The sequence below is a fragment of the Sebastes fasciatus genome, chromosome 6, assembly GCF_043250625.1.
Source record: "Sebastes fasciatus isolate fSebFas1 chromosome 6, fSebFas1.pri, whole genome shotgun sequence".
Classification (NCBI taxonomy): domain Eukaryota; kingdom Metazoa; phylum Chordata; class Actinopteri; order Perciformes; family Sebastidae; genus Sebastes; species Sebastes fasciatus.
Genome location: NC_133800.1, coordinates 22,750,674 through 22,778,262, shown reverse-complemented (window position 1 = coordinate 22,778,262; position 27,589 = coordinate 22,750,674). Strand labels below are relative to the sequence as shown.

The following is a 27,589-nucleotide window of genomic DNA, read 5'->3' as shown; positions in this document are numbered from 1 at the left end:
TTCACTCAGCAGCTTTATTTTTTTTTTTGCAAATCTCAGGACAGAGGACCCGGCTACATCGATGAACCTGTAATACGGCATCCCTTTATTTATTTATTCATTTATGTGGGAGAAAGCAGGTTTATTTGGGCTAAATTTGCTGAGATTACTGCCTTTATGTAAACCAATCCATTATCAATTATCAATTTTAAGACTTATATCTAAAAAAAAGAGCATTCTACGCTGCTGTTTCATTCATATTTGAAGCCTGGAGGATTATTCTATATAGCAAACAGTACCATGGATTGTTACAGTATATTTTAGAGTACATACAATTGACATTTTTTAAACATAAAACACAAACGTGACTGCAGTTTGCCAGTGGTATTGGTCTTTTAAGTTTTATAAAGAGTTTTTTTACCAAGTTTATTTCTAAGTCTGATTCTTTGATTGAAAAACTGAGACAAGATGGCACCATGCAGTGTGTAAGGCTGAGGTTTCCTACAAGAATAAACACTCAGGGTTGACCTTTTCGATTCCAAAGGGAACAGGATTTTACTCTGAAATTCTGTGGTGGATTAAACTGAATAAATGCTCCTCATTCAACAGCTGCACTGCATTTTTATTCCCTTTTAAATAGACAGACAACAAAACAGCTGCACTATCTGCAAGCCTACTTTGGCTAACTGCTGTGGCTTAGCTAACATAGTGTATGTATTGCAACTTTTCATTGTGAATGAGGGTACGCTCTACTTGGTGCAGCTGCTGTACATTGGCCTCCTGCGTGTCGTACCATACAGCGCTGATACGAGGTAGTAGAGATTCATTCATTTAGAACTGTAAACCATACAACTCAGGAGAACGACGTAACATATTCATACACGATATGATAGAATAAGCATCACAAAGTAGCGATATTGCTTTTGGCTACAGCACTTATTGCTGGCTTATTAAGAAACATTAAAATGGCTCAGATGATATCAATGATTATATTTCCCAAAGTACTTCTCAACTCTCAATACAATAGGACTCTGCGTCGCTGCCAATTCATCACATTGATTGGATGCACCAATCCCATCCTGTCCAGAAAACATGCGCTCATCGTTAACTACGTAGTATCTTCCTCACGCTACTGTAAATATTATTAATATTAAGACTTTTCCAGACATTCCAAATGTCAATTGTGCCATTTGGAAAATAAAAAAATAAAAGCACACTCTGTAATAGAGTAGTTAACCGCATGGCTGATTTCTCCTTAAAAATGGCAGAACAAGAAAGTCAACGTATTCAAGAACTTCTAGACTGAAATCATTTGCTGAAGTCATGATTGTTATATTTATCGGGAGGTGTCTGAATACTGGTAGTCAAAATCAAGTTATTTCAACACATTTTCAGCACCTGCAGATACACCCTGCATCAGGACCTTTTGACCTGATCCTGACCTCACTTGGGCTGCTCTTTGAGCTGGTGTTCCCTGAGAGCACCAGTGAAGGTAGCCGTCCACACGTGCAGGGCCGTCCCGGCGGAGAGCGTGAGGAAGAAGAGGAAGGCAACTTGGAAACCGAAATAATCCACCACGCCCCCGGCCAGAGCGCTGAACGTCAGCTTCCCCAGCACCTCCAGAGTCGCCAGGAAACTGTAGTGGGTCGACTAAAAGGGGAGAGGGAGAGTGGCGAGGTAGGATGAGGTTGTAAAAGAGGGCAGGAATGATGGGAAAAGAGTAAGAGGAGGAGGTAAAGGAGAGGGAAGTGAGCGGAGGAAAAAAGGACAAGGGGGAAGGAGAGGGTTTGGAAAATAAAGACACATTGTAAGTAAAGGGAGGGAGCAGTAGGTGGGAAAGTAGAGAGGTGACACTTCATCCTATCAATTTATCAGTTGATGTTTTTTAAACCTTTATTACAGAATCATTTGCAACAACAACAACAAACATGAGAGTGTGATTTTCAGGAAAAAGGAAACAATAGAAGGGAAAAATAAAGAAAATAAAGAAGACTGGAAGCCTGAAAGAGAAAGCGTGAGATCATGGCCTGAGACGATGGACGGAGGCCAAACGAAGAAGAGTATCTGATCCCAGCCGTAAGGCTTTCAAGATGGAGAGAGAGAGAGAGAGAGAGAGCGAGAGAGAGAGAGAGAGAGAGAGATTACCTAATCTTACTAAACCTCCTCCCTCTGCCTGAGAGCTCAGAATTCAGGTGAGGCAGGTAAATCCAACAAAACAGAAGGACTCTAGTGACACCTAGACCATTACCTGAACCTATTCATTCATTCATTCATTCATTCATTCATTCATTAGGTTTAGGACTCTTTCTTCATTATAAAAAATGCTTTTAATCCATCAAATAAATGTAGATTTAAATTGTTAGGTAATTCTGAAACATTTTCATGCACAAATTACTGCTCTGCGTTACAAAAGAATGAGGATTAGTGTGAACCAGTTTACCTTCAGTTGGACATTTGGCTGGTTTAAACTCAGCAGGTAAACAGGAGTAAATGTTGTGATCCATCAGTAATGTACATCCAAAAATTATAACATAAGCTTCTTTTACAGGATTAACATTGTTTTGCTGAGCACCATTCATTTCTTTTGCCATTTTAGAACAATTAATTGAATAATATTTAAACAGAACATTATTTATCAACTATTTTGATAATTGATATATGGTTTACGTTATTTTTTTAAGCAAAGATTAATCTAGTTCCAGCCTCTACAATGTGAGGATTTTATATCCTTGTTAAATGAGTATCTTTTGGTTTTGTATAGGGCTGCAGCTAACAACTATTTTAATTGTCGATTAATCTGCCGATTATTTTCTTGATTAATTGATAAGTTGTTTGGTCTATAAAATGTCAGAAAGCAGTGAAAAATGTCGATCAGTGTTTCCCAAAGCTCAAGATGACGTCCTCAAATGTCTTGTTTTGTCCACAACTCAAAGATATGTTCAGTTTACTTTCATAGAGGAGTAAAGAAACCAGAACATATTCACATTTAAGAAGCTGGAATCAAAGAATTTTTGCTTTTTTTGCTTAAAAAAAAGACTAAAACCAATTAATCGATTATCAAAATAGCTGTCGATTCATTTAATGGCAACTAACTGATTAATTGATTAATCGTTGCAGCTCTAGTTTTGTACTGTTGGTGAGACGAAACAAAACATCTGAAGACGTCACCTGAGACTCTGGATAATTGTGATGGACATTTTTCACTATTTTCTGACATTCTGTAATCTAAACGGTTAATCAGTTTACTAATCAATTAGTGCCACAATCACGACGATCCATACAGAACAGTTCTCACTGGAAAACAAAGACTGTAAATGAAATAGGTATGAATTGGATGAGAGTTGAGGAACGGGTGGTGAGTTTAGACTATGTGGTCTGTACACTGTGGTCTGTACACTGAGGTAGAGAGCTCTGAGAGCCTGTGTGACCACAGCTAAGTGGAGTGCCTTTATTCTGAGCAACTTGTTTAACAGATTCGGTTTCTTTCTCCTGGGGATCGTTAACAAGCACTCACACTATCAGCTTTCTGTTACTGGATAGCACTACCTTCAATAACACACACACATATATACACACAACGAGCACCGGCGAGCTAATACTCCCCCCTTCTGTGTGCGCGTACACACACACACACACACACACACTGATTCACACACCAGCACACTAACAAGCAAACAGTATATGTGTCATGAGAACCCTCTCAATTTAACCGTGGTTCTCATCATCACATGTTGTGATTGGTTCTCTCCTGTTATTTATTTGATTAGTAACCAGATCCTGATATCTGTGCTGCAGCCTGTAATTTGTTTCCCCTTTCTTCTCCACTTTGAGAGTGACAGCAATTTAAATGATAATTTGTCACCTTCAGAGATTGACTGAGTGATGTCTGAATGGCGGTGTGAACAGCGATCACCTCCAGGCAATGATGGCCCAGTTACGACGGGGACAAAGGGAGTTATGTCAAAGAGGAGAAAACGAGAGAGGGGAGAGGAAAAAAAGTCAGAGAGCGTTTAAAGGACTCTGGAATGACAAAGAAATAGCGTCAGGGGATGAGGGGGACAGAAAGAAAGGAAAGAAGCAATGAATAGAAACGGGGTCTGAGATTCTCCAGGTAGAAACAGCTGATGACAACTGACAGGTATAGATGACGATAGGTGTGGTACTGTATGCTGAGGATCTCTCTCTACAGCCCCTCTTTGACAACCAAAGAAAATGACCTAAAATTACGTAATGGCACAATTGAACAAAGACAGAGGAGAAGAAGAAGAGGAGAAGAAGAAGAAGGAGGGAGAAAAGAAAGTATGTGTTGTCTGTTCAAGTCACAGGAGATGACCTAACACCAAAGAATGAGACAATTAATACTAAAACCACAGCGACAAGTGATAAAAACGTATTACATAACAGCAGCCTGAATGAGGCTGTTGACAGGTATGACTAAAGTCTGCTTTACCTGAATGCTTTCCTCTGCCCTCTGAGTGCAATGCATCATGGTAGTGAAGGTGAGCGTGGTGATGAGCCCGCCCAAGAAGTGTTGAACGCTCATACTCAGGACGGCCATACCTGGGGGAGCGAACACACACGAGCAAAATCAAGCAAAAACAGGCACAAAACGTCTACTAAGTTTTTCAGAAAAAGGCAGAAAACTATCAATTTCACACTTCCTTCTGCTCTGCCACACTTCTCACTATACTATTCTATGTAGAAGTCAAAGTAGGGAGACAAAGCAGCGGGAAACGGTAAGCTGCTGAAGTGTCTCCTCTCCGTTCTACCACCACCACCAAACCCCCCCCTCCCCCATCGTCCCCAAAACACATGTAGTGTATCCTCTGAGGGGAAGTGGAAGCGGTGTTAGTGGGGAAACACAGAGGAACCACAGAGCCTATCTGTCTCTGCTCCCGCTAACACTGAATTATTCACTCAAGCCGCCAGAGTTTTTCCCGAATAAGACTCTTCAGTCAGCGACACAAGACTGTTGGAGTCACACAGATACACCGACTGATCAGCCCGGAAGAGTGGGAAGCAGAGGGTTATCATGTAATATTGAAAAATCTGAAACTGAATGTTTTTTCCATTTTTTTTTTTGTTGAGTTTTCCTGAAATCTTTGTTCTGGGTTTAAAGTAAAGGGGCGGGGGAGAGGCCTCAACTTTCAGTCTGAGAGGCTTGATAGGGGAACAGACAACTCAGACGCAGATAAATGGCGCGGATCTGAATCCCTAAAGCTTTGCGACTGGCTGTGTAACAGAATCAGATGTGTCATTCAGACATTAATAACTGAATGGCTCTCTGGAGAGAGAAAGAGCACATGTCTATCAATTCCCTCTGCATTATCCACTCTCGTGCTATACTGAACATCTGGCTGAAACAGAGGTCAACAGTTCCCGACCTTTTTGTCGCTGTGTCCGACAATTTCTGCAACTTTCTGAAACGACATTCCAACATTTACGCAGCGATTGGCCGGGTGTGAAGATGTGAGAGAGTAAGCAGGGTTTGAACTTCTCTAGCTCTCTTTTTTCATTCTTTACGAAACCATTTCTGTCACTTTTTGTGTGTACAAATGAGAGCAACACCGTGAATACCATCCAAGAGAAACTGCCTGAAAGTGTGCACCTTAATCCCCACATTATTGTGTCTCTTACCTTCCGACACGTCGTACAAACAAAATTCATTTTAAAGAAAACCGCCGCCTTTAGGATGAAGCGATGTCTACTTATGTCCCCTCAACACAGGTTGAAAAAGTCTACATATACTGTGAGAAGTTCAACAAAAAAAAGATTTCTGCTTAATTGGATGATTTTTTTGTGGTAAAACTTTTCAAAAGAAAAAAGCAGAGTCTGAAAGAAACTAGAATTACCGCCTTGCAGTTGTATGCCTCCGCCAACCAGTCAAGTTGCAGTTTACATCCATGTCTGTCCAAAATGTCATCACTTTATCCTAAGGTGACCTTTGACCACCAACATCTAATCAGTTTATCGAGTGGATGCTTGTGCCAAATTTGAAGAAATTCCCTCCAGGCATTCCTGAGAGATCACGTTCACGAGGATGGTCTCTGACAGGCGGACGGACAACCCGAAAACATAACGCCTCCAGCCACAGATGTCGCCGGCACGGAGGCAAAAAAAACAGAATTTTATGTAGTAGTAATATATTCTTTCTTTCTTTTTCCTATGCCATTACTTATCTTGAAAACACACCCGAAAAAAAAACAGACAAAGAAAAGTGTCAGTAATTCTACTGAAGGATTTAAAGCTTTCACTGTGAAGGCAAATATCTATTGTAAAACCGTGGTGGTGTACGGACATTACCTAACTTTAATATCAAATTACATACCCTCCAGCCAAGCTGACAGAAATCAGCTGACACGTTCCATTAGAATAAGGGACACACACCTTATGTCACAAATATCCCGGAGCTGAACACACTAACAGTAACACCACAACACAATCGCAGAGTAGTGAAAGTCATAATGTAGTTTTTGTTGGGATTACCACCTCAATGCTCATTTTGGAGAGCATAGTTTGTTGTATTTTTGAGTGTCATTGTTAATGCAGTTTTGCTGTGTTTGTTGTAAGGCAGCATCATTCATTTTTAGATTTTATTTAATTCACCACATTACATAATTCTATTGTGTTTATGACTGATTATGAAGCCTATTCAAACGGTGGTCTTTAAAAACAGCGACCGAGTTGAATAAGCAGTAGTCAGTGTGATCGTTCTTGTGTGTTTATCATGAACTCACATCGTACATCTGTGACGTAGAGCTGTGTATTTATATGTACCTGCATGTTAATGGGTTTATTTACTAGCGGGTCAAAAGAGGACTGCACGCGTATGGGGATCAAGATCTGGAAAGTTTAAACATGTAAATCTACAGAATTCAATAAACATGTGGTGTGCCGATACAGTATTCATGGAGAAGAATAAACAACTAACAGGGTCACTCTAATATCTATTATGTATGTCTTCATTTTTCTCTTGTCCTTTCATCACCTACATACATACAAATAAACGGACAGACTGGACTATATAGGATCATGGCAATCGGTAATATGTGTTGAAACTGGGCTCCAGTCTGTATTTCAGTCTCTCACCTTTCATAAGTGGTGATGGTTCCAGTATGGTGAGTAGAGAGCTCTGGAAGACCATGCTGACGGTTCGCAATACAAACACACGTCGCATCATAGCCCCGATGCTGAGGAGAGACCAACAAACAAGCAGAGTATCAGAGAGATGTTCAACAACTTTAAGGTACGAGTGTTATTGATGACATTGGCTCAAGGCTAGTATCATTACATTCGGAGACATTCTTTTCATGTCACACACAATTAAACACACACACACATGCATGCGCACACACAGTAACATGTGTGCATGTGCTTAAGTAAACAAGTCCCCAGACACTAATTGATTCCCTGTTAGTGCAAGAAAATCATCCCCCTGTGGGTTTGCTTCGTGACGTAATCAATAACCTAAGGAGATCCCCAGCATGAGGAGGATAATTAATCACTGTTAACACACACACACACACACACAGACACATACAAACACGCACTCACACTGTTGTGTGACATCAGGGATTAACGATGCCAATCACTCAGAGGATGCCTGCCACTCAAAGGACTGTGTGTGTGTTTGTTTATGTCTTTTTGCATGTAATTATTTATGTGTAAAAAAAAAAAAAAAGGGCTGTGAGGAAGAAGGAGCCTGGCACACAAAGCAGGATATGTGATTTAGTTTAAGATAAGAGCACAGAAGAGTAAAACACATTCAGTCCATGATGGAGATTTAAAGTTCAATGTTCTTCTCAGCAAAGTTTACCAGTTCATTTCATTATCCTGCCTCATGAGGCGAGCCAGGTCTTTGGCTAAGCAGTGAGCAAACTCTGATGAACCCCAGTCTGCCCTGGTTGACCCTGCTCTCACTGTTTGGCTGTTTACTCCGTGGTTTACTGTTGACTTATTCTAATGCTCTTTTAAACATCATGCAGGTTATTATAATATGGATCCAAGTTGTGAAAAACAGAATTTTTCTTTAATATCCATAAAGTCTTTAAACCCATTACACTATGTTTCTTCTCTTTTCCTTCTAATCGTGATTGTCCTGTGGCTTTTTATGTATATGTATGTGTATATATATATATATATTAATATATTAATATAGATGACTTCTGAATATTGACCTCTGAATGTGTTCCCTTATTACATAGTGAACAGAAGAAATGTGACAGGAAAGAGGGGAGAGAGGACAGCTGACGTGCAACAAATGTCCCTGACCGCACTCAAACCGGGTACATTAGTCACTTTAACACAAAAACATGGGAAAATAGGGGGTCCAGGTTGAAAAATATCAAAGTTACCCTTTAATTGTTTGTCCTATAAACATCAGAAAGCAGAAAAATGCCCATCTCAATTTCCTAGAACCCAAGATGATGTCTTCAAATATCTAGTTTTGTCCAACCAACCGTCCAAAACCCAAAGATACTCAGTTTACAATAATGTTTAGACAAGGAAAAGCAGCAAATACTCACATTAGAGAAGCGGAAACCATCAAATATTTGCCATTTTTGGCAGTTAATTGATTATCAAAATAGTTGCTGATTAATTATCTGTTGATCGACTAATCGTTGCAGCTCTAATATGGTCAATGTCTTAGACCCCTAAGCCATGAAGCGTTGAATTTGTTTCTTTAATATTTGCTACAGCGACTGCAGAGGAAAAAATGTTGACTCACTCCAACAGAAACCCCTACTCCCTCTCAAATACCAGGATAAAATAAACTCACCTGTGTGTGTGATTAAGAGTTTACAGAGTATTATAGAAAACTATTTATGTGAGGAAAGTAGAAGACCATCGGTAGTGAACTCTTACTTTGACTCATTGACAAGCAATTCTGAAGCGATAAAACATTTTGAGCATCATACAAATATCCAGTTATACAGTCCTTAAATCAACTACATTATATTTATTTATTTCACTTTTTTTATTGCTGTACAAGTCATCTCTCTCTCTCCCCCTCAACCTTTCTCCATATCCTCTCCCCTCACCGCCCAGCCTTTCCTTACCCCTCTACTGGAAAACCAATCCTGCGTCATTCACATGCTAAAGACATTCTTCTCTCTGCTGCTCCTTTACCTCCCTTCTCAATGACAGTCTTTCATATCACGCACTCTCAAGAGATGCTGATGTGTGTGTGTGCGTGTGCGTGTGGGTGTGTGTGTGCGTGAGTGAGAAAGAGAACCTGCCTGGCTGCCACCTCACACGGGCCGGGCCCAGATAAGAATAGCCGTGTTCTCAGGTTGCCAGTGGCGGTTGTAAAGGGGGTCACTCACTGACCACTCAGCCGTTTCTGATGGTGGGGAGGATAAACCTTCCAACTGGGCTTTTAGAGGTGGGACCGCAGCCTGGTGGACAGCACTCTCTCTGTGTGTATGTGTGTGTGTGTGTGTGTGTGTGTGTGTGTGTGAGTGTGTGACAGGAAGAGGTGAGGTAGGAGAAGTGTTCATCTGACACTGGAGGGTACATACAACCAAAGATATCCATTTTAACACATCATCTCATCTAAAAACTGAGTCATTAAATCCTTTATTTTGCACCCATCGTGCTAACAAATTTCAGATAACTGCATCATTTGTGGGTTCAAATAGTTGACTGTTGTCTTGTGTTAAATGTAGGGCTGTCAAAGTTAACGCGATAATAACGCATTAACACAAATTTGTTTTAATGGCACTAATTTCTTTAATGCATTAACACAACTGGCGATTTTTAGGTTGTAGTGGGCTCATTTTTAAAACTAGAGTGAAAATCCTGGCATCATATGAAACTAGAAAACGTAAGGAATCCATTGGTACCAACCATGTCATACTAGCTTGCTTAATAGCTTGTCATGCTAACTAACCTGGCAAAGGAGGACAAATAACAATCCAAACTTACACAACATTTTGGCGAGCAAAAACTGGCATGGCCATTTTCAAAGGGGTCCCTTGACCTCTGACCTCAAGATATGTGAATGAAAATGGGTTCTATGGGTACCAACGAGTCTCCCCTTTACAGACGTGCCCACTTTATGATAATCACATGCAGTTTGGGGGAAGTCATAGTCAAGTCAGCACACTGACACACTGACAGCTGTTGTTGCCTGTTGGGCTGCAGTTTGCCATGTTATGATTTGAGCACATTTTTTTATGTTAAATGCAGTACCTGTGAGGGTTTCTGGACAATACTTGACATTATTTTGTGTTGTTAATTGATTTCCAATAATTAATAATTAGGCTACATACACTTGCATAAAGCAAGCATGTTTGTCTACTCCCATGTTGATAAGACTAACAAATACTTGACAAATCTCCCTTTAAGGTACATTTTGAACAGATAAAACGTGTGATTAATTTGCAATTAATCGCGATTAACTATGGAGAACCATGCAATTAATCACGATTAAATATTTGAATCGATTGACAGCCCTAGTTAAATGGTTTTAAAGGAATAAAAAGAGCAGTTCTCACACAGACACAGACACAGATACCTGAACTCATGGCAGAAACTGACACCAGTAAAGACTGATAGACCGACTCTTAAGACTCCTAAGACTGATGACTCTGAACATCTTTTACAGTGCATCTGACTCCCAGAGAATTTCAGAAGAACTCATTTAAATGAGCGTTTTCAGTCTTTGTCAGTGTGTGAACATTTCACTGCCTTTACAAGTTACCGAGTCCTTTGCAAGTGAGATGGAGAGTGTAAGATCAAAAGCCAAAGTATGACAATGACATCTTTTGAAAAATGTTGCCTTTCGAGGTTTGCTCTGTGTTAGCTAGTGTCACTTTACAAGAAGAGAAAACCTGGGAGCCAGCTGAAAGCACAACACAAGGACAAAAAGACTGACATAAGACAGAGCACAGGGCAAATGATGCATGTCAACAAATGGGCAAGCATACAAACACAGACACCAACACATAAGTTCAATTACAGTATCTCTAATCATCTTGATCCCTTAATGCAATAAATTGGCCACATCCCAAAACATTTTCTAGATGTGGATAGATGGAAGTAAAGATGGTTGGATGTTTTGTTAAACGCACAATATGTAATTTTTTGCCGCTATGGGTCTCAATCAAAACAATAACAGAAGACAGAGTTTGGTGACGTTGTGAAGTAGCGTGGGATCATTGGGGTTGTTGTTATTGCCGTCATTGCAGTCAGCTTCTCCGAATTATCCTCAGAGGTCAAACGGACCAGGTGATTAAAAAAGGCAAAAACACTGAATAAAGCAGTTTAAATATTAAAAATCTGTGTTTTTCCAAAGCTGTTCGGCAGACAAAGGACGTCCCGGAGGAGCTGCGAGCCGAGCTGCCGCTAACATTTGCTCAACTTGTTTCTCTGATAACTTAAGGTCCAGATGTCCGATGACTAAAATCCTTCATCCTGTTAAAATTTATAGTTAAAAACGACCAAGATAGATGTGGGAAAAGTTCCACAAAATACCTTTAAGAGTACAGTAGCGCACAGTGTGGGAACTAACACACTATCCTCCATAAAGGCATTGTTGTTATTTATAGCTGCCATTACATCACACTGGCCATAGGGCTGTGCTATGATGTGATCCTAGTGTAAGCAGACGTAAAAGCTTATGCAACGATGGTCAGGCTCAAATGGCACAGTGTCAATGTGCTGAAGGGGAAAACATCTAAAGGTTAAATACAATCATACTAAAACAACTCGCTATAGAAATTTCTCTTAACGCGTTATCATCAGTATTGCAATTTTGCATCAACTGGCTTTTGAACACTGTAGACCTGTGCTAAAACAAGTTTCAACACGGTCATCACATCTAGTTATCATAATAAGTCTAATTTGTCATATTAATCCGAAAGTCTAACATCTTACTATATTTCTGTAAATGTGAGAATTAAATTCAACTGGAGTTGCGCGTTGTCTCTCTGTGATCAAACCCTGAGGGGTGTGTATGTGTGTGTCTGAGTGTGCGCGTGCCTGAGTGTGTGTGATGGATTTGCTGCTCATGCTGTTCTCACACCACACACCAGACACAGGGGGTCCCTGAGCTCTCAAACAAGGCTATGTTTACTTAAATTACTGTGCACACACAGTCAGACAGGCAGAAACACACACACACAAACATGAGCCTATGAAGAGTAATAAAAAAAACTGGAAGAACGGGCCCAGAGTGATGAGGAAGAGGTAAAGCAGGAGGAAGAAAGCAATAGGAAAGAAGGAGTCAGGGTACACAAAAAGCTCGGAGGAGGAGGACGAAGAAGAGGAGCTGGATGATGATGGTACTGTAACACCTGATGAGAGCACAGAGTGTGAAGCAGTAAGATACATGTTCCTGTGGTGCAGTGGACTGGACCTTATCGATTTTCACTTCTTTCTCACTGCTGAAAACTCACGACCAGTTTTACAGAAAAACATCAGATTTTTTCTATCCTATAACATCTCATTTTCACCTCATTGACTCTTTAAGATTTTTTCCAATATTCGTTTTTTTCAGTTGTGTTATAGCACTTTGTGTGGCGCTTCAATTCTTTTCTTCTGCTGGCGGCATGGTGCCAACATTTTTCTGCGACTTCAGACTGGCTTGTTTCTAAAAACCGTTTCGCTCGGCCCTTCTAAATGTACTGGAAATAATTACTCTGTCAGGAGATCCAACAAATTACCATGACCCCGGGGGCCAGTCAGTGTTCACTTTAGTCGATTAATTGATTAGTCCACTGACTGGTTCCAGCTTCTCATATGGGAATATTGCTTGTTTTCATAGTCTTCTATGACAGTAAACTGAATACTTTTGGCTTTTAGACTGTTGATCAGACAAAACAAGATATTTGAAGATGTCACCTTCGGTTCTAGGAAATTGTGACCAACATTTTTCATCATTTTTTTACATTTTTATATACAGAATTATTGATTGGTTTATTGAGGACAAGCCTAGTGAATATTGGACTCTATTGAAGAATGTAGATTTGGTGACATGCTAAAACAATGTGTAGTTTCACAGTGTGTTTGACTTTCACAGGCATTTTCCTCATTTTTAAGGGACTTTTCCCCTGAGCACCAATTAATTTTAAAACCCTGCAAAGTGAAAAGCCTTCAGAGTCACAAAATACTAGTGCCATACAAAAAATGATCATGGTGGAGCCACAGCCCGTTCTCATTCCCAGGGCGTCAAATACCGACACTTTGTCACTGCCACCAGTGTTTGATACCAACACACGAGGCACTCTTTAGGAGGTAGGAGACGCACCAGGTTTTCCATTAACTACAATGTAAACCCCTCCGCGGCAACAGAAAGTGCTGTGGGAACGTAGTTTAAAGAGCAGGGCGAGGAGGGGAGGTGGATGGGTCCAACAAACACAAGGCTTTCATCTAGTAGACCGCTGTTTGTGGTCTGTGTGTTACGTTTGACTTTCACTTTACAAGCAGCTGTAAAAACTTAATAATTTTAAGTCAAACCATGTTGTTTTTTTTCCTAAACCTAACTATACTGGTTTTGTTGTCTAATCTAAGCAAGAGCAACTCACAACATTAAGCAAGTGTTTACTGCAACTGAAAAAGTGACACCGAGGGATCTGACAAAGTCCGTATGTGACGAGTTGGGATGAGAACGTGTTGGAAGCCGGTGATAACCTGGTGAGCATAACGATGTTGATGAAGGCTACCTGAACTGAGCGAGCAGCATGCCTCCCAGGGACGACCCGCAGATGGAGAAGCCCATGGCGATGACGCCGTTCCAGAAGCCGAGCTCCCTGGCGGTCATGTGATGATCCAACAGGAAAAGAGGAAACATGGTGACTGCACCCTGCTCACCTGTATGCACAGTGACAGGAGAGAGAGGTGGACCAAGAGGGAGAAAAAAAGAAGATGAGAGACAGAGGGAGAAGAAGAGAGGGACTGGAATGAGTTATTCGGTCAGATATACTGGTGGCAGAACATACAATACTTACATTATATACTATATGTCTCTGACTAAGCATTACTATTTTTCACCTACAGTAAATAAGTGAGACACCTCCTGAATACACACGCCTATACCAATCACAGTCAAATACAATGAGGATGTTGTACCAAAGTGTTTAGCCTGCAAGACTGAACAACATGGTTTTCCTGAGATGACAACTGCCGAATCAAATACAGCACACCGACCGACACGCAGCGCACCTAGGCCTATTCCTGGAAAGTGTCAATAATAGATGCCTGACAAGAAAAAGAATACCCTCAGTCACTTTATCAAACGGGGGCCTAGCACTTTTCCTAAAGCACAAAAAGGAAAACACAACAAAAACACAGAAACTTCCGCAGATGAAACAGACCTCACAAAGGCCTTTCAGTCAAAATAAAAAGTTTCTGTCAGACAATAAGACTTTCTCTGTGTGGCGTTGAGTGTGGGGGTAATGTTCTGCTGAACATTACAGTAAAATATTCAGTGGCGCCGACTATACGCCATTATTATATTAATGGAGACTGACTTCAGAAAGACAGTGGGACCAAGGAGCTGCGTGAGTGACAGCTTGGCTCCCAGACTGCTGTCAAAGACGACGCAACACAACGCGACGACTCACTCACTCAGTCAGCCAGGAGACAAACAAAAATAGAGAAGGAGGAAAAAAAGAGACAGATGAAACAGACTGAAATAAAAAAAAATGATAAAGAGAAAGCCGAGAAGCTCCCAGTGATAGGGAGTGCAGCGGCAGAACGAGAGTGTCACCGCTGTAACAGCGGTGTGACAACCCAGCAGAAACGTGGCGTAGGAAATGTGGATTCTCTGTGTAGGAAAACACTTGTCTCTCACTTCTGTCACTCAGGTTTCACTGTTCACGGCAATTTACACGTACAGACGGGGGCTGACTACGTTCAAGTTGATCATGAAAATTAAAGCCAATACGATAGGTATGGTAGTGACTTTTCCTAAACAAATCTACCTGTCTGTGTTTTTCTTTCAGATGAAGTATAAGGGAAAGAGAAATGAGAAGAGTTGTTTGTCATTTGCACTAGGGCTAGGCAATTAACTGGATTTGTGATGTCATTTTACAAGGGATGCCTCCTCTTAGACGATTAGTCGACTAGAGCTGCAACAATTAATCGATTAGTTGTCAACTATTACATTAATCGGCAACTATTTTGATTATCTATTAATCGGTTTGAGTAATTTTTTAAGAAAAAAAAAGTCTAAATTCTCAGATTCCAGCTTCTTAATTGTGAATATTTTCTGGTTTCTTTACTCCTCTATGACAGTAAACTGAATACCTTTGACAAAACAAGACATTTGAGGACGTCATCTTGGGCTTTGGGAAACACATTTTCTGACATTTTATAGTCCAAACAACTAATTGATTATTCAGAAATACAGTTGAAAGATTAATCGACAATGAAAATAATCGTTAGTTGCAGCCCTATGGCTGACTAATCAGTCGTTTTGGTCTTAGTCGACTATGATTTTTTTAGTTGATTAGTCATTTTTTAATGCTTTTTTCATGCTGAATGTAACTTATGAGCACATCTCTGGTAAATACAAAATTTAAAGTGGTGCTTTTGTGTGATCTCTTTTAGGAGAAACGCAAAACTCAAAGTCGACTAAGAATTTCTTTGGTCGAGGACAGCCCTAAATTTTATTTTAAAAAAATAAGTCACATGACAGCAACATATGTACATATGACTCCTAAACCCATGATACGGTTCAAATCCAAGATAACAGACTTACAGTACATCTTTATAATATCTCATTACATTACTATCACCCCACACACCCAGTGGGAGCTACACTTACACCCTCTCTGTGCATTATTCACATTTTAATCTCCGTCATCCTCTGTGCTGAACTGTTGTGAGCTGCATCAACTGTGCCGTAACCATATTAGTCATAATAAAGTAAACATTGGCAGCAGCGGTGCCCATGATGCCTGGGTTGTTTACCCATGGTTCTGTGCTCCCGTTCCTGTCTGCCTGTTGTTTAGCTCAAAGCTCAGAGCTTTCACAGTCCTGCCTTCAACTAATTATTTCTTTAAAGAGTGGGGGTGGTGGTGGGGGGGGGGGGCGTGCAGACAAACACAACCAGGCTGATTATTCCTTTCTATAAATATTCTCAAAGCAACAATTGTCCATTTCAGCAGGGATTTCATTAGACATCCGCAAAGATTAAACAAGCAGAGTGAAGGGGAAGGAGAAAAAGGGTGGAACAAGAGCGAAGGGGGGAGAGAATGAGAGAGGGGGAACGGAGTGGGGAGAAAGAGGGAGAGGTGGAGGACGAAGAGAAAGTCGGTGATAACGAGAAAAATTATGGAAACAAAGAAAAGGGCATAAAGAGAAATGTCAGAAGGTGAAAAGGGGCAAGAGAAGATAAAAAAAAATAGATATAGAGCAGGAAATGACAATCACAATGCACTGAAAAAATAAAAAGTTGTGAGTTAAACATGACTGGAGAGCAGCATGGGATGGAGACAGCTAAAGACAGAGGAAGAGGAGGGGGGTCGGCGGATGAACAGAGACATTGTTAGGAGGTTAGTGAAGAGGAAACAGAGGAGGGATGGCAGGCTCAAAGAAATCTCTGTTTATGTTTACATTAGAGGCAGACAGCACAGAAAGACAAAACAATTTAACATAAGAGAACTGGCAGGGCTGTTTTATTTATCTCAGTTATTTAAAGGTGCTTCATCAGTCATTGACTAGACTTGTAGAATGGGGTCCGAGCACCACATGGAGGGAAAGAAAACTTTTATTTTCTGCTAAAGTTTGAACAATTTGGGTTATTTCATGTTAAAGATTTCTGTCTCTGTGTTTCCGTTCCTCTGATACCAATTGTGGGGTTGTTTTGCTTATTGTTGCTTTCCAATTAAAACTATGTATGTAGTGATTTAGAATGGGATGGTGTGTAACTTTGTCTGGTTTACTAAGTGAGCTAAATAAACCGTTTAAAAACACATAGGATTGTCTGCAAAATGTCTTGTAAACAGGACTGTCTTTGTCAGCTCATGCAAAGTTGACATTTTAGATATACATGGTTTTCATAGGACAACGACGTTATGTTACACAACACTGTCAATCAAATCTGATCAAATCACACCGACACAGTCAAGATGAGGCGGATTAGCGGAGTTTTTCGGTGTTACTCTAACAAATAATATGGGGATTTTTTGTTTTTACTTTAACTTTTATTTGTTTGTTATTTAGTAGATAAAAAGTATTTATTTATTTAACCTTCATTTAACCAGGAAGTCCCTTGAGGTTATGATGTCTTTTTCGAGGGGAGACCTGGCCAAGATAGCACGCCATTACAATGTTACAAAAATTATAAAATATGTGAAAAACAGACATGGGCAACTGAAAATAGTAAATGTTACACACAGACAAGGGACAACAGATACATATAAGAACATACATATAGGAATAGCATTCACACTCTTCAGTTACACAGGTATTTATCAGAGCTTTGAACTCTCCCAGGGAGACAAAATCATGAAGCTGTAGTTTGTTCTGAAGGTTATTCTATGACCCGGGCGCAAAATAGGGGAAAGCTGTTCTACCAAGTTCTGAGCAAATCCTGGGTACCTGGTGGAGACGCCAGTTAGTGGAGCGAAAAGCGTAACAGCTGTTGGTGCAAAAACATGTTGTGACTTCTGGAAATGATTACTTTTTCAATAAATTTGGACTGAGGACTGAGACAATTACGGAGACTGAGCGTTGCATTGATCGCTGTGTGTGTTTGAGAGAGTGGGGAAAGAGAAGTTGAAAGGTGGACTATTGCGCGCAATGTTTCTGTAAGTTATTAATAATAATAATTTGAATGTCAACATTATGAATGAAGCTTCGAACTATTCCTAGTTTGTTTTATTTATTTTAGTTATTAGGGGTAATTCATGGCAACATCAATCATTTGTTAACCGACACATTAGTAAGATGGATTTCATCAGAAATCAACTGATAGATTCACTGCACACGAGGAGACCGTTTTATATCACAAAACATAAAGAGGTCACTTATTTTAGGACAGTTATTCCAAGTTATCACTATTAGTTTTCCTATTATACACTGACTTTTTAAAAATTCTACACATATCACCTTTATCCATGGCGACTGTGATGGGAGAGATGATCTGTGAGTATGTGCTGGGTGGTAGTAGAGGGAGGGATCAGGGTAGGTTATGGGTGAGAAAAGGGTGCGATGAGGGTGAGAGGTCGATGAGGACAGTGGGGTCAAATCCTAACGTCCACACTGCAGCTTAGACAAAAGAGCTGGCAGAGCAGGAGAGATCACTGAGGACACTCAGTCCCCCTGCAGAACGGCATTATCACTCCCTGCCGAGAGCGTGGTAAACAGAGACAGCCTCATACATACTACATGTTTGAGCACAGCACACACACCTTTCAGCTCCTCAGGCTCCCTGGAGACAAAACCAGTAAACAGAGCCCTGTCTATACACACCTTCACAATATCCTATGCATATTAGTCGATTGACACACACACTAAGAGTCCCTGCAGATCAATGTAGATGTCAAGGAGTTCTCTGTGGCCCTCTGGGGGTCCTGAATATGGGAAAATACACTCGCAGAAGCAAGACAACCACCATTTAACCACCCAACCCAAACCTGCTAGGTTACTGGGTTGATTTTGTTTGTTCTGTGTTTATTTCTGAGAAATGATGTAATATTAATATCCATCCATATTTACTCTTGGAGTAAAAACGCTGTCCCCATCATTTTCTATGATGTGTCAATAATTGCTGTTGGATCTTGGCTATGCTACGATTCAATTCTGTCTTTTTAAAAAGGCACTTTGGGTTACAGACGTTTTTCCTATAATACAAACACATATACAGTAGTATTTGTTGGTTAGACTAAAACCAAGACTGTGTGTGTTGAATTGATAAAGATGGTGTTGAAACACAACAACAATTAATCTAAGATATTAGTGTTTTTTAATGCTATTAAAAGGTTTGTTTACATCAGTTAATTAATGTAGGTACACAAAAAAGGCCGATATGATCAAATATTGTCCGTTGACAAAAGCACATAATGCCGATTTTTCAAATCAACTTTATATCATTATGTGAGATTTATGTGGACAAAAAAATTAAGATTACACTTTTAAACCTCTATAAAGGATCTTGCCTCTTTATGTCTCTGCATGGACAAGTGTGTTTAATTCTATTGCCATTTTGCTCTCTGTCTCTCTCAGGGCACCATGTGGTGGTTGTTCATTAATTCATCCCCTCCTTCAGCCTCCCTCCCTGCAGTCCTTCTTCTTCCCTCTGGAAAATACCCCCCACACTCCTTCCCAAGTTTCTCTCTTCTCTCATTCCCACTCCTCCACCTCGCTTCATATCTCAGAACTCCATGACCTCCCCCGAACCCACCATCATCCGCTTCTGCTGGCGTCCATGTCTCTGAAACTGCTCTGCGGACTGGACTGTAGGTTTCATGTCAATACCTGAATGTGTGGTTTGAACATGTACAGTATGTGTGAGTATTTGAAATGAGCAGGGTGACATTTTTTCATGCATTTGTTTTTAATTAATTAATGGCTCAATATATTTTACTCTATTCCCTCAGTGTAGACCTACAAACAGTGCTTTCAAATCCTTCACTTTACCCTCTCGACCTCGACCCTCCACCTTCGGACTGTGCATGCATGTGATATATAGTGATGCCCCAATAAAAAAAAAATTTTTTTTAGGGGTGTCAGAGTTAATACGATAATAACGTGATAATAACAAGATAAAGTGATAATAACACATTCATGCGTATTCTGTATGTTTCTGGACAATATTTGTCATTGTTTTGTGTTGTTAATTGATTTTTAATAATAAATATATACAGACATTTGCATAAAGCAAGCATATTTGTCCATTCCCATGTTGATAAGAGTATTAAATACTTGACAAATCTCCCTTTAAGGTACATTTTGAACAAATAAAATACGTGCGATTAATTTGTGATTAACCCCGATTAACTATGGACAATCATGCGATTAATCGTTATTAAATATTTGAATCGATTGACGACCCTATTTTTTCCCTTCTCCCTTCCTTCAGAAATTTTAAGGGAGAGAGAGAGATGTGCATTAAAAGTCACCTAAAACATGTTGCTTTAAAAAACATGTACAGTCGAGGTAAATGGTGCATGAATAAACTGGATGCAATTTTACATTAAACAATGCAAGAAGAAGAAAAAGAAGAAAAAAGACCCTCGTCAATGGCTTTATATAAGTTCTCATGAACACGCACAGGAGCCTCCCATTCTAGTCAGCATACACTCCAGGAGAGTATTAGGTTGCCAGTTTATTAGGTACATGCAGCTAAAACAACAGACCAGCAATAAACCCTTCCTTTATGAAGATTTTTGCTAATTTGAAGAGGTGTCAATTCAATTGTATGGTCATTTTGGAGGCTGTAATTTGTGGTGCTGTTGAACTGTATTGCATTACAATGAGAGTTGTTTCTAATGTTTATATCAATGAATAAACTGGTAACTGAGTGTATTTTACCATTAACTCTTGTGGCTGTCTTTTTGGAGGAAAGGGTTAAAGCGGAGTATTAGGACAAAGCTTTTCTTTTTTTGTGTTCATCCATCCATTCCTCCGTCCACCTGGTCAGTTCCCAGGGAAAGCCACCATCAGGGTCCACCTCTTTTCACCATCATTCACATCTCCTGTCAAACACACAGAGCTACTGACTCCCTACATTTAAAAAGAACCAGCTCTGACATGTGAAACACTGCGGCATCACTTACACTAAGGATGTGTTAATTGCAAATAACAATATGAGAATAATTGATTTGTAATATAAAGCATTTTAATTCAAAGCATTTAAGGTGTTGATATAGATGACAAAAGTCCAATGAAATAATTATGTTTCTCAAATTGTCAAATTATAGCAATTAACACTTGAGTTTGCAATATATCTTAAAAGATAATAAGGATGGCTAATACTTAATTAGTGTTTTAGCAGTTTCACACGCTAGCACACTGAGCACAGACGTTTTCCCACGTATGACAACAACAGAATATTAAAATATTTGTATACAACGTTTGAGCTTATTTGCAACTTGAAACATCTCTTGTTTGCCTATTCCTGACCTTTTTTCCCCCTTACATTTTCTCTCACTACTTCCCTCCCCCACCCCCCACGCCCTCCATCCGTCCGTCCCTCCGAGTCTACCCAGACAGTTCTCCCATCATGCCTGTGGCCTCAGATAGCACAGGGGTCACAGTTGAGACACGAGGCTCCCAATGATTGGCCACTGTGTTGGACCCGGCGCAAACTCACTCAGAGTTCATTAGGGATAGATGAGGGAGAGGGGTTTGTGCTTGTGTGTGTCTGTGTGTTAGTGTGTGTGAAGCAGAGGGGGGTGTTCAGACAGGCAGATCACACAAACATACCCACACACCCCTTGAACAAAAACAATACTGTCTCACATTGGCAATCACGCGGGCACATCCCGGCCTAATCGAAAATATTATACAATCTTTTTTTCCCGCAAAGGTGGGAAATATTTAGACTGCTACGACAGGAAGTTCTAACAAGTGACAAGTCTGTTACTGAATCTACAGAGGAAATACAACCTACAACAGTAATTATTGTTGTAATCAAGAGCATCAGCCGATAGTGTGTTTGTGTGACAGAGAGAGTGTTGGGGCGGTTGGGGGGGGGGGGTTGCTCCCCAGACAGATTAGGGGGTCCAGCCAGCCTTCATATTTTGTCTAGTAGTGTCGTCTGCTGGGGCTCATCCGATTACTGAGCCACCCTTAAAACTCTCTCAAAAACACACACACACACACACACACACACACACACACAAAATCTAAAAACAAAGGCATATACATTCAAGCACATACACAAGTAAAAGCTATGCAAATGTGAGGAGACAATTATATTCCCACCACCCACATACACACACACACATCGGCGTGATGCACCGTCTTCCATTTCGGTTTCTGAACGCAACAGACACAAAGACACTCTAATCCTTACATAATCCCCTTCTGCTACCAAACACCAAACTCTGGTCATATCAACTCTCTCTCTCTCTCTCCCACACACCAACACACACACACACACGCACGCTTGACTGATCCAAAACTACTTTCAACTTTTGTTTTCTTATCGGAACCAACTCATTCACATACAAAACTGTCTGAATCAACGTAATATGCATTCAAATATAAAATAATTCAATATTGTATTCTCGTTAAAGTGCCCTTGGTTTATACTTTTAGAACTGCGACATTGAAAACAACTGCTTTATCTTAGCAGGGCCTGTTTTCCAATGTACGTACAGGACTTACTAAGACACAATAAATTGTCAAGTAATAATAACTTCCCAAACTTTTTCAATACACTCATTCTTAAGTTCAGTCCTCATGGACAAACCAACAGAGACATCTAGTGGTGATCTCTGGGCCCTACATGAAGGCAGGGACACAACTAAAGAAAAGCTTACAGTGGGATAAAAGAGAGCATTTCAGGAAATATAACTTTTCATTGTTTCAAGGAGGTTCTTTTTTCTTTTTCTATGATTACTTTGTGATTGGAAAACAAATAAAAGCTGATAAGCTGATAAAACCGGTCTCCTATTTATAGGTAGATGTGCTGGGAGTTCTCCTATTTACTCTTTTCTGTGCTTTTTCTTTCTCACCTCTTTCTTCCTTTACTGGTGTCCATCATGATCATTTGAACTCAGTCTGCACATAAATTATAATTAAAGCTGCAACAATTAGTCAATTAATCAGTTAGTCAATCAAAATAAAAATTATCTGAAACTATTTTGCTAATTGATTAATCATTTCAGTCATTTATCAAACTCCTACCAGGGCTCAACGTTTATCTTTTTTTTCACTTGCCCGGGTGAGAAATCTACTTGCCCAAAATACATTTTTACTTGTCCCTATACAAATTGTTTTATTTATTCGCAGTTATCAAATAACAACAAAGACTAACGTTAATTATCATGTTTAATCTTTATTTAAGTAAATTAATCTGAGTTCCACCCACATCCTCTAACGCCTCCCAACTAAACTCCTGTTTCCAGGATAATGGAAATGCTCACTTGTGATTTAGCGCATAAACTTTGTATTTACCTTTTCACAAGTGCCCGATCGGTATTGTGCATGTGCAACTCTCAACAGAGATGAGAAGGAAGCGAGATGGATTATATTCATTTCAATATAAACAAGTGCTTGCGTGTTAATAATACTCACCTAGTTTGTATGTCAGCACATACAGGACTGTCCAAGGGGTGCCGGGCACTTCCAGCATCTTCCTCCACACTCTCCACGGCCTCATAGCGTCTGATCCCTGCCCTCCCCTCCTGCTGCCATCCGCCTGTTGACCCCTCAAAGTCTCATCGTCCAACACAGGGGCCCCCCACACAAACAGAGCCACGCCTGCGTACACAAACGTCAGCAGCATAAACATCCAGCTCCATCCAGCCACGTCGATCACAGCCAGCAGCCCACCTCCGGCAAACACCGATCCAGCTTTATAGCCGACGACTTGGGCTGTGTTGCCCAGGCCCAGCTCCCCACGACCTTTCAACAACCCCACGGCGGCCCCGTCTACAGCAATATCCTGGACGGAGGCCAAGGAGTTCATGGCCAACAGGGTTCCTGCTACACCCCAAATATGTGCCTCTGGGGCCAGGGCAGCACTTGCGAGGCATGTCAGAGCCAGCCCAGACACCGTCCCCACCAGCCAGCGGCGCTTGGTGCCCACCCGGTCCACTAAAGGGGCCCAGAGCACCTTGAGGACCCATGGGAAGTAGAGGATCTTGGTGAAGCCAATGCGGGTGAGGGAATGACCAGCTCCACGCAGGTAGACAGGAAGCAGGGAGGACTGGAGACCATAGGGGATGCCCTGGACAAAGTACAGCAGGCCCAGGAAGACTAGTTTGTCATTCATGATGAAGTGACCCTCTAATTGAGCAGACACTGCAGTGGTCCATGGGTCAGGTCATTGTTTGGTTGAAAGGGGAGCACTTCAAATGGACCCAGATGAACTGATATGACCTGAAATGAAAAGACAGAGAGTGTGAGCTTCAGGGATATTGATGCTGAGTTTATAATCTTGTTGTAGAAGATATGAAGTGACTAAAGACTAACTCTGTATCCACTTTTAAAAAACTTTTGAAAACACATTTTTTTAGGATAGCATTCCTATAAGTAGAAGGGTATAAATATATGTATGTATACATCCGTTTCTGGACGCATGTGTACATTTATACACATTTATGTATATATACTGTATATTTGTTTTATCAACTTGTCCTACCATTTTACCACTTCTATTATTATTGACATGTTCTGTGATGTTCTGTTTTAGCAGTTACCAAATCTTTTACTTCATTTATCTGCTTTTATTGTCTGATGTTCTGTTTTAACAGTTACCATATCTTTTACTTTATTTATCTGCTTTTATTGTCTTGTGAAGCACGTTGTAACATCTGTTTTGAGGTGTGTGCTATATAAATACATTTTATTATTATTATATTATTACTTATTATATAACTTAATCACAATACCAATTAATTACTTACGTATTTAACTTAATCATATTGACTATTTGTTATCTTTTCTTCACTTTTTTAATGCATGACTTTTAATTCAATTATTAATTATTAACCAGCTTCCTTATTGAGCCATACATATACTCTAATTCAATTTTCCCAAATTTTTCTAACTATAATTATTATTATTTATAATTATTACATTTAATCTGTGTCATACATAAATATAAATTAATTACTGATATAATTATCCTTATCAAAATATAAATTTGGTATCAATCCAGAATACCAATTCTACCATTTTACCACTTCTTTTATTATTGATATGTTCTGTGATGTTCTGTTTTAACAGTTACCATATATTTTACTTTATTTATCTGCTTTTATTGTCTTGTGAAGCACGTTGTAACATCTGTTTTGAGGTGTGTGCTATATAAATACATTTTATTATTATTATATTATTACTTATTATATAACTTAATCACAATACCAATTAATTAATTACGTATTTAACTTAATCATATTGACTATTTGTTATCTTTTCTTCACTTTTTTAATGCATGACTTTTAATTCAATTATTAATTATTAACCAGCTTCCTTATTGAGCCATACATATACTCTAATTCAATTTCCCCAAATTTTCCTAACTATAATTATTATTATTTATAATTATTCTAATTATAATTATTACCTTTAATCTGTGTCATACATAAATATAAATTAATTACTGATAAAATTATCCTTATCAAAATATAAATTTGGTATCAATCCAGAATACCAATTCTACCATTTTACCACTTCTATTATTATTGACATGTTCTGTGATGATCTGTTTTAGCAGTTACCATATTTGTTTTACTTTATTTATCTGCTTTTATTGTCTGATGTTCTGTTTTAGCAGTTACCATATCTTTTACTTTATTTATCTGCTTTTATTGTCTGATGTTCTGTTTTAGCAGTTACCATATCTTTTACTTTATTTATCTGCTTTTATTGTCTTGTGAAGCACGTTGTAACATCTGTTTTGAGGTGTGTGCTATATAAATAAATTGTATTATTATTACTTATAATACAACTTAATCACAATACCAATTAATTACTTATGTATTTAACTTAATCATATTGACTATTTGTTATTATGACTTTTAATTAAATTATTAATTATTAACCAGCTTCCTTATTGAGACATACATATACTCTAATTACATTTTCCTAAATTTGTCTAACTATAATTATTATTATTTATAATTATTCTAACTATAATTATTACCTTTAATCTGTGTCATACAGAAATATAAATTAATTACTGATATAATTATCCTTATCAAAATATAAATTTGTTATCAATCCAGAGTACCACTTATAATATAACTTAATCACAATACCAATTAATTACTTACATATTTAACTTAATCATATTGACTATTTTTTTTCTTTTCTTCACTTTTTTAATGCATGACTTTAAATATTTTTTTTATGCTATTACTACTTTTAGTACTACTTTTACTTTTCCTTATCAAAATATAAATTTTACCATTTTACCACTTCTTTTATTATTGATATGTTCTGTGATGTTCTGATTTAACAGTTACCATATCTTTTACTTTATTTATCTGCTTTTATTGTCTTGTGAAGCACTTTGTAACATCTGTTTTGAGAAGTGTTAAATAAATAAAAGTATTATTATTATTTTTCTTCTTCTTCTTATTATTTTTATTATTATTATTATAATTATTATTATTATTATTATTATTATTATTTTTCTTATTATTATTATTTTATTATTATTTTTATTATTACTATTATTATTATTATTATTATTATTATTATTATTTTTATTTTTATTATTATTATTATTTTATTATTATTTTTCTTATTATTATTATTATTATTATAATTATTATTATTACTATTATTATTATTATTATTATTATTATTATTATTATTATTATTATTATTATTATTATAATAAAGGCTGTCACAGATCCCAGCAGCAGCCTTAAAAGGACACAGCTGTGTTTACTGCCTCTCTCTGACTGCCCAGCTCAGTTATCAGTAACATAAACCCGGCTAAACTTAGCTCCTCAAAGTCAAATCACTTAATGGACATAAACATGAACATAACATGTTCAATATCACAACATGAGTTTCCATCATTTACATTTATAGCAGAAACACAAATGTGATATTGCATCGTTGGCCTAGCTAGCTAGTTAGCGCGCTGCCATGGTAACCTTAAACCATGGCAACCTTAAACCATTTAAATAGCTTTAAAACACATTTATACAACATGGCAATAATATTAAGAGTTGTGCTGCAATGAGACAAAGTAGTTCCGTAAATGTTGCGAGTATATATGTATAAATATAGACACATACTGAGAGAGAAAGTTGGTTAGCTTAGCTTCAGCTAACTGGTTGAGAAGCTGCTCCTTCTTGTTGTGGTATTTATGAGCTATGAGGTTGCCAGGTTCTGTGGCAACAATCCCCCGTCTTCAGATTGGCAGAAGAGGTGTGTGTTTTTATATTTGTAAAGTAAAAGTGTGTGTGCATGCTTTCTAACCTACTATTTTGATAAATTGTCAGCTATTGCAATGCAGTAAAACACATTTTATTAACCAACCTGGCAACCCTAGGTTCCCCCAATGACACTAATACACAATAGCTGTACTCTATCACCCACTCTGTGTGTGTGTGTGTGATTCATTGGTCATTCATTGTCAGTGTTTGCACATTGCTATGTCATGTTTCAGTTGAAATGGTACCATTATTTAATACTTCAGAAAACTTGCCTGGTATCACTGCAGCTATTCGCTTATTTTGACTTTATTGGCATAAATAAGTTATAAAAATACAGCATATTTTGTGAGCGGAATCTGTGCTTTTACTCTACATGTTTTCTTTCTCAAATGAAACTTTTTTGATCAGTTAGTTGCATTACCCTCTACCAAAGGTTGCCTCTTGTAAGCTATGCATACACTTCAGAGTTACTTGATAAATTGTTGGCTATTGCGATCATGGATGTATTAAATGATTGCAATGCAGTAAAAGGCAAGGCAAGGCAGCTTTATTTTGTATAGCACATTTCAGCAACAGGGAAATTCAAAGTG

The 27,589-nt window shown here is 38.7% G+C and overlaps 1 protein-coding gene across 2 annotated transcripts; it reads right to left on the bottom strand.

Annotated features, from left to right (window-relative positions):
• mfsd3 (major facilitator superfamily domain containing 3) lies at window positions 1-26,991 on the bottom strand. Of its 2 annotated transcripts, none has more exons than XM_074638511.1 (6): window positions 26,859-26,990; window positions 23,176-23,982; window positions 13,647-13,794; window positions 7,069-7,169; window positions 4,430-4,539; window positions 1-1,629 (listed from the first exon to the last, which is right to left on the bottom strand). In XM_074638511.1, exons 2-6 carry the CDS (start codon window positions 23,873-23,875, stop codon window positions 1,423-1,425), a joined length of 1,266 nt encoding a protein of 421 aa, XP_074494612.1. In that variant the 5' UTR covers window positions 23,876-23,982; window positions 26,859-26,990; the 3' UTR covers window positions 1-1,422. The 2 variants fall into 2 exon arrangements, with proteins under 2 accessions (XP_074494612.1, XP_074494613.1); XM_074638512.1 differs by lacking the exon at window positions 1-1,629 and adding an exon at window positions 3,070-4,312 and having other exon boundaries at window positions 26,859-26,991.
• Window positions 26,992-27,589: the final 598 nt, after the last annotated feature.

Bases quoted from the DNA above. Each gene is read 5' to 3' on its own strand.
- mfsd3 (XM_074638511.1), bottom strand. From the start codon at position 23,875: ATGAATGACAAACTAGTCTTCCTGGGCCTGCTGTACTTTGTCCAGGGC. The intron at 13,795-23,175 runs GTGAGTATTATT...CTGTGCATACAG, and splicing joins TGTGCTGACATACAAACTAG to GTGAGCAGGGTGCAGTCACC. The intron at 1,630-4,429 runs GTAAAGCAGACT...CTCCCCTTTTAG, and splicing joins GGGCAGAGGAAAGCATTCAG to TCGACCCACTACAGTTTCCT.